At 39.8% G+C, this 15,275-nt stretch overlaps 2 protein-coding genes across 2 annotated transcripts in view; one reads left to right on the top strand and one right to left on the bottom strand.

Annotated features, from left to right (window-relative positions):
* Nucleotides 1–3,528, top strand: part of lrpprc (leucine-rich pentatricopeptide repeat containing) — a 63,838-nt gene extending 60,310 nt beyond the window's left edge. The window contains exon 38 of the mRNA XM_044372831.1: nt 3,227–3,528. Within this exon, the coding sequence (XP_044228766.1) occupies nt 3,227–3,298 (72 nt within the window). The 3' untranslated portion in view covers nt 3,299–3,528. The remainder of the gene's footprint in view (nt 1–3,226) is intronic.
* Nucleotides 3,529–5,615: 2,087 nt separating this feature from the next.
* Nucleotides 5,616–15,271, bottom strand: abcg8 (ATP-binding cassette, sub-family G (WHITE), member 8). The gene is made up of 13 exons (XM_044372711.1): nt 15,192–15,271; nt 12,744–12,845; nt 12,442–12,589; nt 11,846–12,084; nt 11,359–11,491; nt 9,688–9,957; nt 9,259–9,418; nt 8,539–8,640; nt 8,240–8,439; nt 7,610–7,686; nt 7,134–7,401; nt 6,860–6,987; nt 5,616–6,694 (listed from the first exon to the last, which is right to left on the bottom strand). The coding sequence occupies exons 1-13, from the start codon at nt 15,240–15,242 to the stop codon at nt 6,557–6,559; spliced, it is 2,016 nt and encodes a 671-aa protein (XP_044228646.1). The 5' UTR covers nt 15,243–15,271; the 3' UTR covers nt 5,616–6,556.
* Nucleotides 15,272–15,275: the final 4 nt, after the last annotated feature.

Here is a 15,275-nt window from a genome sequence, read left to right as displayed (position 1 = left end):
AGTCGAGGTTGAGTTGTGATTTATGCAAATTCAGATATGGCAACTGGTCCGTCAACGCACCGTGCCATATCCATCATGCACCACGCGGCTGGATCTCCTGCTCTCCGTTTATTTAAAAAAAAAAAAAAAAATAGGATCGGTCAACTTGATATTGCTCAACAGATCCAGTGTGTCTGCACCATTACAGCACTACAGTATAGTGGATCAGGACAGTGTATACTATTACTACTGATACGTCCAGCATTGAGAAATGTCACGATATCGCAAATGTATTGAGTGCAATGATCTGTGTTCCACTGACATGAATTACATCAGACACAAACTCACTATAACAAACTTAAATAACTCCTTTCATAACTTTTCTTAATCACAATGTGCTTGGAATCAATAATCCAATTCCAATAATCCAATAAAATAATGTCATGATCATGTTATTATATAATTTCACTGAAAGCTAATAAATTTAAAAAACTGAATAAAGCACTTTTCACACACACACACACAGACACACACACCTATCCATATTGATACAACCATGCAGACATGAACAGATACGTGTACAAATACAAACACACGTTCACCACGGTGTCTAACCAGCGCTGGCAGTCGTCCGGCTGGTGTCCTAATATGTGCCACAGTGTGTGTGCTGTGGTCTGTGCGCGCCATAGTAATGTGAAGGAGCAGTCTGCCCACTCAGGGTAGTTCAGTACACACTGGCCTGCAGCTAGCCTCCTGTTTGTTACTGTGTGGTGTGTGTGTGTGTCAGAAATTGTGCCCCACAGTCACAAATATTGTGTAAGCGAGATGGTGTCACTGCAATAGCCTCTCTCTTTTTCTGGCTCCTAGTATTTTTGAGCATTTCAGCAAGTTGCACATTTTGTAAGTTGATGTAGCGTCTATTTTCGGACGAGGACCCACACACACACACACACACACACACACACACACACACACACACGACCCTCTCAGCCCCAGCACTTTGATGTGTTGTCCCCTCGAGGCAGGTGTAGAAGGAAGCCCACCTCTTACCTTCCCATCACTCACCAGCGGTACAAAGATAGATGGAGAAAGAGGGATGAAGGTAGAGAAACTGCTGCATTATTCACTGAATGTCAGGATAGTTAAGTAATTGCCAGGTTTTATAAGCAAAGGAAAGGCAGAGGGAGAGATGAATGTCAAAATGGCCGCAGTATACAAAAAGGTTATACAGTTCTCCCTCCTCTTAGTCTTTACAGAGGTTGCTGCTCAAGTGCTTAAAGAAATTAAAGAAGAAGAAATAAAGTAAAAAAAATTACAGAAAAGTATTTTCCCTGAGCAATTTGTCCCTCTAGAAAAAGATGTCCCCTTTCTCTGGTTAATCCACAGAACATGGTGTTCAGTTTTCATAGGGACTGTGTGTTCTGTAGTAGAGGTGGGCGATATGGCAAAAATATCATATCACAATTTTTTTCAGGCAGGATCACGATCCACGATCTTATCACGATTCTTTTTCATGTTGGTTTTTAAGGCTATTTTGCAAGTTTCTGAACGGTATTAAAGATTCAAGATTCAAAAAACTTTATTGTCTATAACATAATGATAGGAATTTGTCTTAGTTTAGGGGCTCACAAACAACATGAAAACATACAACCCATGAAAGATATAAATTATAACACAAACAGTTCCATAAGTAAATAAGAGCAGGTGTGCAAAGCTGCATTAAAAAGTAGTGACAGCCTACTCGACCTTGTTTAAAACGGATATTGAGGTGCGAAACCAAACTAACAATACAATCAAATTAATTTCACAGCTGAAAAGCAAACAGTTGATTATGTGTAGAAGCGCTAGTGTGTTGTTTCGGATAACTAGCAGGATGTGCACCATAGAGCTGATATCACGCTGGCATGCCAGCATGACAGAAGTTAATGCTACCAGTTAGCAGGCGAGCTAACTGCTAAATGGTAGCATTTACCTACAGTCCAGCCCGATTTTTATGCCTCCGCGCCAGTGACAGCCGTGGCCGGAGGGATTATGTTCTTGGATTGTCAAATTTGTCAAAAGAACATCCACTTGGACTCAAGGATGAACTGATCAGATTTTGGTGGTCAAAAGTCAAGGTCACTGTGACCTCACAAAACACATTTTTTTGCCATAACTCAAGAATTCATACGTTAATTATGACAAAGTTTCACACAAATGTGTAATAGGATAAAATGATGAAGTGATGACATTTTATATCCAAAAGGTCAAAGGTCAACTTCACTGTGGCATCATAATGTTCTGCAAAAAACACTTTTCTGGACATTATTCAACACCATAACTCAGGAACAGAAGGGGAGATGTGACCATATTTCACATTTGGTTGGACACTGAATGGGTGACACTAATCTTTGGTTCCCACCTTGAAACTGTGACGATTGTATAGATCTTCTGTGCCGCCGGGCAGCATCCATATCTGAAGCTTTGTCAACTTTTTCAGCTTTACTGGCCAAACATGTGAACACATACAATGAAAATAGACTTAATACCTTTTATTAAATGTTATATATTATTATTGTCTTCACTACAAATATTATATGAGTCTGGACAGACATGGGCATAAACTGCAACTTGACTGGTTGATGGAGGCGTACAAGCACGAGGCAGTATTTCTAGTTTTCTATATAATATAATAAAATATAACAAATTGTGCCAAGATGGAGGCAGAAATCTTAAAATGTGCACAAATTAAACCAAAGCTGCAGTATCTGCATGGCTAGATAGCATTAGGTGTAGTCCCTCCTTCTAAAGTGAACACAGCTATTTATCAGCATTAACTGCTACATTAATAAACAAGCGTACATTGTCAGGAGCCGGCGTAATCTGCAGAAAAGCTCTCACCTTCTCCCCCCCTCCCCTCCTCCAAAAAACACCCACCACAACACTTTGTCTGGATCAAAACACTGATTAATTTGCCAGAAACAGAAGCAGAGAGCGAAAAGTGTGTGTATGGGGAGTGTACTACAAATCCCTTATTTGTGTATTAATGGGGATTTAAAGATGAAACGAGACAACCTGGTTGGAGAGTGGAGACTATTTAGACAGACCCAGGAGGGCTTACTTTTGGAAAGAGGCGAGATGGAAACACACACACACACACACACACACAAACCTCTTACAGCCTCACTATGAGGCAGGTGAGCATTTATGCGCAGCTCGTCGTGAATATGTTTGATGCTAATTCGACTCTCTTTGTTTCTCTTTCCAGGAGTCATTCAAGTTTTATGCAGACAAGCTGAAAGAGAGAGCTGCCAAAGCCCAGACGACAGCAGAGGAATAAAGATTCATCCTCCCCTCCTCTTACCTCCATCCAAATCCCTCTGTCTTCTTCCTTTGACGGTTTCTTTTTTTTTTTATACAAGTCGTTTGAGCCCAGCTATTGTTGTATTGTGTTATAACTGTTGGATGTTACTCTGTCCACTGCGTTATTGATAATGTTGATGAAGATGATGATGATGATGTGGAGAATGTACAGAAGTATTTATGCTAATAAATGATGTTAGGAATCTGGTTTTTGTGCCTTAGTCTTTGTGTGTTTCAAACGGTGTTTAATCAGTCGTACAGTAGAGTTTTTCTCAGGGCAGCAGGGAAATCACAGGTGGAACTAAAAGCATTAATGATGGCTCAGTTCCAGTCAGGTGTCCCAGTGAGCCAATATACACAATACCACAGCCGTGACACGCCTAATTAAAAACCGGTCCTCGTTAATTTATTAACTACACCTGTGTTTTTCCTGCCAAGACACTACACTAATGTAGTGTCCCACTTTCTTACTACATTCTTACTGTATACAGTATATACTGTTGGGCTGCAACTAACTGTTATTTTCATTATTGATTAATCTGCAAATTATTTTCTTTAATTTTTTTCGTGCATAAAATGTCAAAATAATGAAAAACTATGACATCTTCAAATGTCTTGTTTTGTCAGATCAACAGTCTAAAATCCAAAAGATATTCAGTTTATGGATATCATCTCATTAATTATCATGTATTACACATAAGCTTTAAATCATCACATTTAAGAAGCTGCAACCAGGAATTTTTCCTTAAGAAATTACTAAAATGATTATTTGATTAAAAAAATAGTTGCCAATTAATTTCCTGTCGTTTAATCAATTTATTGATCGATGTACTTTTGTTCATAGTCAACTGTTGTTGCAGTCAGTAAACAAGAAGTCAACATACATCAAACTGCAGCTTTAGAATATTGCTTCCAATTAAAGGTACGGCAGAAAAATGTTTTTTTTCCAAAACTTAGTTTTTTTCTGTTCTGTTCCAATAAAAAATAAATAAATATTACATTTTATTTAAAAAGTGCTTTTCAAGATACTCGGATACTTTACAATGACTCCCATTACATCCCCAATTAGTTTTTTTTCCAGCTGTGTGCAACTGCTGAACTTACTTTGTGCATTGCATTGTGGGAGAATAGTGTACATCAACAGTACGTATCGAGCGTTTTTTCATATGTATACTTCCTTTTGTCACTTTTCCAGTCTTAACACACTACATACTTGAACCTGAAATTAATACGTAGTATGGATTTGTGACACAGCTAATAGTTTGGTGACAAAGGTCCATACCAGGCGGAAGTGCCGTCCTTTTCTCAACAAAATATGTTTTATACCTTCTTAAACTATGGAATTATATGTTTAATTTAAAACTGGAAAAAATATCCTTACCCTCCATTTTCACCATCAAATGTTTCCACGCTGGTAAGACGCAAAAGAATATTGTCATCAGTTTGATTTTGCATAATATTTCATCACAAATTGAATCTTAAAACTGTCCTGTGCAGTCTTAAGCTCAACTCTAACCCAACCTCTTCTCTCTTCTGTCCCCTGACCTGCATCTGCAGCCTCCCTCTCTTGGCTTTGAACCCTTTTTTGCTCCAGGGTTTAAAGTTCTCAGGCATTGTGATTTCAGGCACAGAACAGTTTTAAATTCATTTAATACTCAATTCAAAACATTGTACACATTTCCCCCTGGACAACTTTTCAGGCTCACAGATCTTTTCTTGCTTTAATCCCTGTTGCTCTCCAATATCGGCCCCTGATGTTCCTGTTTCATGTAACAAGCTGTTCTTGACCCCGTCAGAGGCCGGCCTCAGATAATACACACCGGTTGTTTCCCAAGAAGATTGTGTACTGGTTGACGTCAGAGGGTCAGCCCAGACAGCGGAGCTCATTTGGGAAACAAATTAGGACGCAGGAGAAGTAACATGGTTACAGGGAATTTGTGTTATGAACTTATGAACCAGTGCTCATCTTGGCAAGTTTGTACAAACCCCATCATTGTTTGCCTTTTGTAACGCTGTGAGAAAGTGATTAAGTAATACGTTTTTTAATAAAGTGACTTTTTTTAAATAAACATGAGGGGATATTTTTCCCTTGAACATTTCTAGATTATCTTCATAGTGTTATATGTACTTGGATTAATTCCCTTGTGGTTTCACACAAAGAACCATTTAAAGGATTTTGCAGTGCTGAAATAACAACCAGTGTGAAGGAAAGTGAAGAATGATGGAAAATGAAACTGTATTGCAATGAGAGACGATGAAACTGGCAGAAAGTATGGAGACAAAAATAAACATACTAAAGAGGAGGAATTTGATTTAATACTTTACTAATTTGGACTTAAACTATGTAGGTAATATATTTATCAGGCTTTTGCACCAGTGCAAAAACACACAGCTTACATAATCTTCAATCTATGAGGACACAACAAGTACAAGCTCTTTTTTTTTCTGAGTGTGACTTACTAAATCTCTACTAGGCTTTTTTTCAGTGCTCCCTATACTGGCACACACATTGTTAAGCTTAATAACCTTACATATACAAAAAAGATAAAGCTGTAGAAAAAAAGAAGATTGAAAATGGAACAAGCAAAAGCTCCAGATGGATATCTGCCAAAGTGGCGCTCTAATCATTTGCCAAGATGAAGAAGAGAGGGAGAGAAAGGAAAAAGAAAAAAAATCATAATTTTAACTTTGGTTTTACTGCAGAGCTCTGCTGCCATCCAGCAGCAGACATCGTTACTGCAAGAAGTGCTTCTACTGTTTCACACTAACTCTCAACTTTCTTTTTCCTTAAAATTTACTAAACACTCCTTATTTAAACTGTTAACGCTGGGTACATGTTGAGGTCGTTTTCATCACTCAACAATGAGAGGAACTGATGCACTTTTAGGTATTATGTGTGATATTTTTCACACCTTGAGGTGCCAGGGTGGTTATGACGTGTGTTTCTACCATTTAAAAGAGTGCTAGAGAGTTTCTGATGTTGACATTTTTGTAAAGATTCTAAAAATACAATACAAATATATCATTTTCCTCTCCTAAATTAAGAGTTTTTCACTCTGAAATGAGAACAGTTAACACTAAAACAAACAACAGGAAGCGTGGCTCAGTGTCGAACCAGTCGAACTAGAACCCAAATTAGTTTTTTTTACCGCTTCCTATAGTAAACTGTGCCCCTGAATTTGTGTGTGACTTCAGATGACATTTGGTCTGATTGTAGAAATTGGTCCAGATTTGTTCACCAGTCTTGACTGGACTTCTGTTTGATAAATTTTAGGGCCACGTAATAGAGCGCCATGAAGCACAGACAGACTGCCAGCAGCACCAGGTAGCAGGAGTACAGAGGGTACTGGTTCATGTTCATGGCCTCCACCACCTGAGAGACAAACAGAGAGAGGATGAGAAAGATGTTGGTTTGTGAACATTACTTTGGTTTCCTTTAAAATAAAAGGATAATTTTACCTTATTTTACCTTAGACGCACAACTGTTTCATTAATGTCTGTGTATGATTCTGTGTTTGTGTGTCTGTTTTTAACTCACGTGTAATCCATCAACATTTATGGTAAGGTTTCCAATGGTGACGGGGTACTTGTTGCCTCTGAACTGCACCTGCAGCATTCCCTCAAAACCCCAACGCATGAAGGAGGCGTGAGAGAACCACGAGGCCACTGGAAAGTTAAAAATACACACAAGTATTGACATCACACACTGAACAGCAAACTGTTTTCTTTCCTCCCCCTTATTCCTCCGGCTCCTAGCAAATCTCATCCCTCAGCATAATTAACCAGATCTTTGTGTGCATCCGTTTCCTCACCGAGCCACATGTTCTCCAGGTTGATGACAAAACCTCCAGTCAAATAAAAGACAGTGAACAAAGCGTTGCCCATGAATGCTGAGGTCTGCAGGGTGGGCAGAGCAGCAGCTACAAACAGAGCCATGGCTCGGCTGCAGTAAACCATCAGCCACACCAGCAAGAAGTTGAGCAGGAAACGGTCCGGAGCCTCGTTGAGCCCGGCCAGCCAATAGATAGGCAGACCGTAAACCAAGGTGAACACACAGTGCTCTGGTAACTCCCCCAGGATCTAAATGTAGAGAAAGCATATATTTAAATATACATAAATTCAGAAGAAACACACCTGGCTGGTGAATTTGCATGCAGACACACACACAGTGTCTCATAGTTCCCCTGTGCTTTCCAGTACCACATTACAGTACTGTACATCACTGTCAGTCCAGCATGGAGCAAGACTGACCCCTACTGGAGATCCCGTTTTTATCACTGTGGTTTACCTTGGCGAAGAAGTAAGAGGTGACAGAGTACATGCCGTCCTCCAGCTCGTGGTAGAGCATGGCTCTCTCTGTGTGACCTGCAGAGAACATTAAATTATTCTGACGACACTTGGTGCACAGTATCACGAGTCATGGAGGCTCTCCAGCAACATAAATATAATATATATGTATTATGATAGAAACCCTAACCCCCATTTTATAGACATTTTCTGTGTTCTTTGGGCCTCAGTGTGTTATGCAGGCAGTGTTACAGTATTCAACTCTATGACTCATAAGTTCACTTGGCATCAGTTCTGTACCTTTTCTTGTCACGTGACCTTGACCTGACTTGAACTTGATTCATAATGGCTTTTGGATAGACATAATCTTACTATCTCTGCAGTTAATCAAATACCTTGTTAGAGTCCAAGAACTCTGTGTCCAACTCACAAATCTGTCTGATAACTTGTTGATAACTTAAATAACTTTCCCAAACTCTTCTGAAGACACTAAGGTCTGAACTTGAATGTAAACTTCATTAACTACATGACATGACTATTTGACAATAGGGAAATACTTTCTAATAAACAAGGGAGAGCAAAAGTCTCCTCTCTTCTCCTCTCATCCTCCTAAACTGCTGCCATTACTCACATTTAGCTATGACGTCCAGCACCACAGCAAACGGGGTGAGAGCTCCGATCATGTAGAGGAGAGCCACGGTGTCCTGAATGGAGAGACGTTCCTCTCCTGCCCCGTAGTAGAGACAACCGACCAGCAGTGACATGAGGAGGGCCTCGAAGCCGTGGACCAATAAGGTGACCAGGTCTCTGTAGTCATTATACATATGACGCCTAAGGGAGAGGAAAGGAGGGGAGGTTGGTGTGTATGTGTGTGTCCCTCTTGACTCTTGTGCTCCGTCTGTGTTAAGGATCTGTGTGTGTTGCTCTTACCTGATGAGGATGGTAAATTGGTGTAGTCTGCCAGGCAATCTGTTTCTCTGCTTGGAGATAGTGATGACTTCTTCTCCTGCTACCTCGCTGGGCTGCTGAGAGCTGCAGGGGATGCAGGCAGAATAAAAACAATGGGTTAGTACACTGGAACAAGTTTCCCATAAATCATAAACATTGATAATGAATCTCTAGAAATTAATCATCTAAAATTCTTAAATGTCCTGAGTTTTGTGTCTGCATGAGTAATGGGGAGAAGGTACCTCTCTAGAAACATCCAATAAGAGTATTGGCTCTTTCTGACCCAAAAATGCCAATTTATGATAATGGAGAGTAATTTTTTGGAAATATTTTGACAATATTTTACTTTAAAAACATGTGCATTTCATGTCTTGTTTTGTCCAACTAACAGTGCATAACCCAGATAAAATACTCAGTGTATTATCATGTATGACAAAGGAAATCATCAAATCTCAATCATATTTAATGCAAATGTTTGGCATTTTTGCTTAAAAAATGACTAAAAATGATTATTCCATTTACAAAAATAGTTGCCATTTTCTGATGATGGACTAATCTAATTGTTAAGTTAAGGAGAGAAGAGTATAAGAGAGGAGAAATAAATCAGAATTTGTAAGATAAGATTGATTATAAACAAGAGAAAAGTTGGGAAAAATATGTGTACATGCAGAGAAAAGAAACCAAACTTACACACAAACCTACCTGCCAGTTTGTGTTGGTGCTGTGCTGCTCCCAGCTGGTTTCCACATGTGATCGTCTGTGTCTCTGACCTTTTCGTTGAAGAGCTCAGCCAGAACTCTGGCCCGCTCCAAACACTCGGCCTCTTGCTCCGGACTGCGCCGGTCTATACTGATCAGATCAACTGGACACACACACACACATATAAAATGGGTTACATTTAACATGATGGGTGTTTCAAGAGTTACAGTATTTTTCACTAATAGGACAGATAAAGCAGATAAAGACTGCAGTGTCCGAAATATTTTGCTGTCCTAGGAAACATTGAGCACTGCTGGTACATTTCTTGGTCCTAAATTTGTGAGTGAGAATGAGAGCATTGGTGATAACTTTCAGCAATTTTTGGGTCTAGTAAGATGATGTTTTTTGGCAGTTTTCTACACACACACTAACCATAGAAGTCAGAGGGGTTGCAGTATCGTGGGCAGGGGTATCCCAGTGCAGTGAAGTAAGGCACAATGTCACGAGCAGGGCCGCAGTAAACAGCTGAACCTGATGAGAGCAGGACGACGAGGTCAAACAGCTGGAAGATATCTGATCGAGGCTGGTGGACCGACAGCAAGACCAGGCGGTTTCCCCGGGCCAGGCGGGACAGTGTGATCACCAGGTTGTGGGCTGTGAAGCTGTCCAAACCTGACGTGGGCTCGTCCAGAATCAAAATACCTGAAATATAAAAGAAGAATAGTTCAATAATCCACACAGACAGGTATAATAGTGTGCATAGATTTTGATAAGAGCTGGAAAAGGTTTCATCTTATAAGGACAGGTTCACTAAACTTTGAAAAGTTCACTAAATAAACAACTGCTCTATGGGGAAGGTACCATTCAGTTTTTAAATGTTTTGTATGTTACATCTTAATGAGTTTTGGTGAACTATGAGGTGTTATCAGCAGGATTGTTACAGTAGGTCTTATGAGAATGCTGTTCATAGATTTCAGTTCAGCATTCAGCACCATCATCCCTCAGCAGCTGATAAGGAAACTGGACCTGCTGGGCCTGAACACCTCACTCTGCAACCGGATACTAGACTTTCTCACTGAGAGACCACAGTCAGTAAGGATTGGCAATAACGCATCGAGCATCACTACACTGAGCACGGGGACCCCCAAAGTCCCTTGCTCCTCACCCTGCTGACCCATGACTGTGCACCAAATTACAGTTCCAACCATTTCCATTTTGACGAATCAAAAAGCAGAAATGAGGTGAACCAACCTGTCATGTGGTGCAAAGAAAACAGGAGAAAGATTGGAGATTGTTATTGACTTCCACAGAGCCCACACCCAACACCCCCCACTGACTGCTGTGGAGCCGGTGAGCAGCACCAGATTTCTGGGTGTGTACATCACTGAGGACTTCTCCTGGACTAATAACATTGCATCACTTGCCAAGGAAGCCCAGCAGAGAGTGAGAGCAAGAGCCCCGGCACCCATCATGTACTCCTTCTACCGAGGCATCATTGAGAACATCCTGACCAGCTGCATCACTGTGTGGTTTGGGAGCTGCACTGCCTCCAACCGCAAGACCCTGCAGCGCATAGTGAACACGGCTGGGAAGATCACCAGTGCCTGATGTGACGTTTACCATGTTTTTGCTAATTAGCACTAGACGCAAAGTAAACCTGACATTGATGAGAGTGTTATCAGTTTTGCAGGTATTTGCTCATAAACCAAAGTACTGCATCAAACAAACTTTTGACCTGATGACGGCACTATATGAAAAGTCAGGGGATCACAAAAGTAAGTACAATTCCTCCTGAGGGGAACATGAATGTGTGTGACAAATATCATGACAATCCATCTGATAGTTGTTCAGATATTTCACTCAAAACCGCAAATGTGAAACTCATGGTTTTGCTAGAGGAAAAATCAGGAACACCAGTAAGATTCATCATCATCATCTGCATGTGAATCTGCCTGATAAATGTGAATATGGTCTTGAATTTGTGAGTGAGTTACGGCTCTATGAGATGCTTCACAAGGTTGACACTTCAAGATGAAACTTAAGGAGAAAATCAAGAGTTTCAGAGGTTATCTCTGTCCTCTTTTTTTTTTTTTTTCCTCTCACCAGGGTTCCAGAGAAGCTGGACAGCTATACTGACTCTCCTCCTCTCCCCTCCAGAAACACCCCTCACATAGTCGTTTCCCACCCTGGTGTGTGCACACTGTCGCAGCCGCAGCTCTGCAATGACATCATCCACCTGAGACAGAAAACAGCAGAGACATGGTTTGTAATGGGCGACTTGTAAGATCTGTCTTTCACAACACACAGAACAACCATTTATCATTTAGTAATCAGCATTTTATATTTGAAAAGACAGACACTGCTGTCACATATGTTCCAGCTGTATATAGAGTATAAGCAGAACATGAGAAATTCAAGGTATGTGTTGAGTGTTTGTATTACAAGGTGGATGAATAAGATCCCCTCCAAACATGAAGGGGAACGTTTGGTTATTGTACACAACATGAGCTATAATACCGCCGTGCTGTGCACATACTGAGCCTGTTTGGAAATAGTTTGAGTCCTGTTTATGTATTGAGCTTGATCTTACCCTCTGATCCCGCTGAGCCTGCGTGAAGTGGGTGGGGAGCCTCAGTTTGGCTACAAAGACGAGAGTCTCGCGGACGGTGAGGTGAGGAAGGAGGCGGTCGTCTTGGCGAACATGAGCGATGTTCTTCTTCACCAGCTGGGGTGTGTTGGGCTTCCCGTTGATCAGAACCTGGCCAGATGTCATTGACCCGCCTTCATCCCGACACGTTATTATGTCCAGCAAAGATGTTTTACCGCAGCCTAAGTGAGGACGATACACAAAGCAAAGTTTAAACGTAGAAAAGAAACTTGTCACAACCAACAAAACTCACTGTACAAGTCAAAGTTTCAAGCGGTATGTATTGCATATATGCTAATTTATTGGTTTTTCTCCACCAGTGAACATGATTTTCTATGATTTTTCTATTAGCCTCCAAAAGTAGCAACGTTTTTTATCCTTTCTTCCTAATTCTGTTTGAAATTTGGGGCTTGACTGACATGAGGTCCTTCGCCAGGCTTGATGGCTGAAATGACATCATCCAAAGAGGCCATTGCATTTATTACCTTGTTTAGAAAACTTAAATTCTTAAAAGCCCAGTGTGTGTTTGTGTGTGTTACCTGAGCTGCCGATGACAGCCAGCATCTGCCCGCTGCGTACTCTGAGGCTGAGCTTGTTGATGGCTGTCTGCTTGTTTCCTTTTATCTCCCATGGCAACTTGAACTCTGACAACCTCTCATACCAGGGGATCTGAGCTGCTGTGTCCACCTGTGAACACAAACACACATTTACACAGTGAGCACATATAGTATGCACATGTAAAGTACAGACATGCACATATACACACACACGCAGAGGTTAAAACAGTTATGAGCTAAAGATAACTGGATATGAGTGAGCAGAGCAGCCGTCCTTCAGTTACCTCATAGTGCAGGTTGTTGACCTCCAGCTCGTTGCGCCCTCCACTGTAGGTGAAGTAGAGACTGCTGTCTTCTTCAGATGAGAACAATTCTGTGTCTTGACGCTGTTGAGGAGAGGCAGACAGGTCAATTGGTTTCATAGAGGCAAGGACACACTCATTTGCATTTTTTATTTGAATCCATATCAGTTCTTAAGGACAAACTGCAATAAAAACCTGGAAAGTTGGCACCTTTAAGAGAGCAGAATTGTGGATATACAAGAGCTAAAGGAAATCTGAAAAGGGATCACTTAGTACAATCAGACACCTTATAAAAAACTGGGAATGAGAAACTTTTTACTGTATAAAATCTAAAACTCCAATCTTATCAACTGGCATGTGAAGAAATATCAGAATAATCATTGATCTCTGAGATTGTTTTTATCTTGTATACTCAAAGTGAAAATCAAAGAACACTGTCTGCATTTCGAAAATTTGAACACTATCAGCTAGTTTATTGGACAGTTTTATTGAGTCATTTATATAATGATCACTGTGTGAATGCATGAGCATCAGTGTGTGTATTTTCAGGCATGCGCGTGCTTGTGTGTTTGTACGTGCAAATAGTTGCCTGAGACCTTTTGTGGGTCCAGAGTCCACTTTAAAATTACCTTGATGCTACCATTGCGTAATCCTTACATCTACCCAATAAAATAAAACAAAATGGAGCACATGCTCAAACCAGATCCACAGTAGATACTGTACACTATACTGCAGGTAATGTATACACTGTAGATGTCATGTACTGTAAGATGGTTGATATTCATTCAACCTTTATTTAAACTGGGAAATATAGTATATATGCAAAACACAACAACACATCCTCGGCACCAAGAAACACATAAAAGATACTTAGATAAAAATGTTGACAAATAAAAAAAAGTAAAAATAATTTAAAAAAACAAATTAGTAAAAATACATATTAACATATTAAAAACTCTAGGATAAATAAAGCAATTAAAATTTACAGCAAATGAATCAGTTAAAAAATAAGAGCAGTTGAAAGTGAAATATGATGAAATTAAAAATTTAAATTGCCCTGGAGGATAAAAAACAAGGTAAGTTTTAGATTGCTCTGCATGTTGTTCCACGTTACAGAGGCACAGTTTGAAAAACTGGATTTTCTAAGCTCAGTAAAAACAGCCGGCACCTGGGACGTAATCAAATCATTTGAGCATGTTCGATAAGGGCCCGCATTAAAAAACAACAAAGAAATAATATAAGGAGGTAAAAAAAACCAGTAAGGGCCTTATTAATAAATAAAACCCAGTGTCTAACATGCCTTACAGAGAGAGAGAGGGCCGCCCAACCTTAACATACAGCTCACAATTATAATTGCAATATATAATATAATTACCACCGGTAATAAATCTTAGTGCAGAGTGATAAACAATGTCCAAGGGCTTCAGAGTCACAGCTGAAGCATGCATGTATAAAATGTCACCATGATCGAATACTGATAGACAAGTTGCCTCACTAAGCGTCCTTCTACAATGCATTGGAAAACACCTTTTGCTCCAATAAAAGAAGCCTATTTTTCCCTTAATTTTCTCGCCTGATATGGCTTCTAGTGACATAAATATCACGTTTACAGATCGTTTTGATCAGTTAGAGATTAATCTACAGAGTATCTGTGAAAATGTAACCAGTAAACAGTATTTGCAAAAGGTGGTTTCTTTAAAAAAGAGAAAGAGGGAAACCAGGTGTCTTCAAGCTATTAATCCATGTATGGTCAAACTTAAATACTCAGAATACTGTTCCTCTTAAATGATCCAACTTTGTGTACAATATAATTTAGTTAAAGCGAGTTTACACACCCAACAGTCACAATTACAAATTACAAAGGTCAACAACTTATTGCAGCAATGAACAGAGGGGATAGATGATGAAGTTCTAGTTAATGCCTGCACAATCATTCTGCAGAATAAAAATGTAAAAGTAAAGTAAGATAGAAAAAATGTTAAAGGACATTAATTCTTAATTGCATTGACGGTCAAAGAACAATGAACGATTATTTGTCAAGTAAATCCAAATAAATAGAAAATACTAACTTTCATGTATTAATATATCAAATATTTTAACTGATAAAAAGTGTTTTGTTGTGTCACTTTATTTTAATCTATGTCATATGAAGTCATATTTATTTGGGCTAAATATAAAGGGAAATAAGAAAATATTGTTTACCCCCATTAAAATCAATCATACAGTTCAGATAATAAAATCTGTGGACATCCAGCAGTTATAAAGAGCAGTTCAGTGGGTGGTGGAGGTGGGGATAAAAGGAACTGACATAAAGCTTAGACGTGGATTTGATTTCACCAAAACATATCAGTGTATCAGTGCAGGAATTTAAACCCAATGCCTTTCAAGAGAGCGTTCCAATATCTGCATGATCCCACGTAACACACTGACCTGTGAGGAGCCGTTTGTATGATTGAGGCCATTGTCTTTGTCTGTGTCCATGATGTTGCAAGTGGCTGGTTGACGTCTGTAGGG

Source organism: Thunnus albacares, chromosome 14, assembly GCF_914725855.1.
Source record: "Thunnus albacares chromosome 14, fThuAlb1.1, whole genome shotgun sequence".
Classification (NCBI taxonomy): Eukaryota; Metazoa; Chordata; class Actinopteri; order Scombriformes; family Scombridae; genus Thunnus; species Thunnus albacares.
The sequence above is the reverse complement of the archived record's forward strand: the minus strand, read 5'-3'. Positions and strand labels throughout refer to the sequence as shown.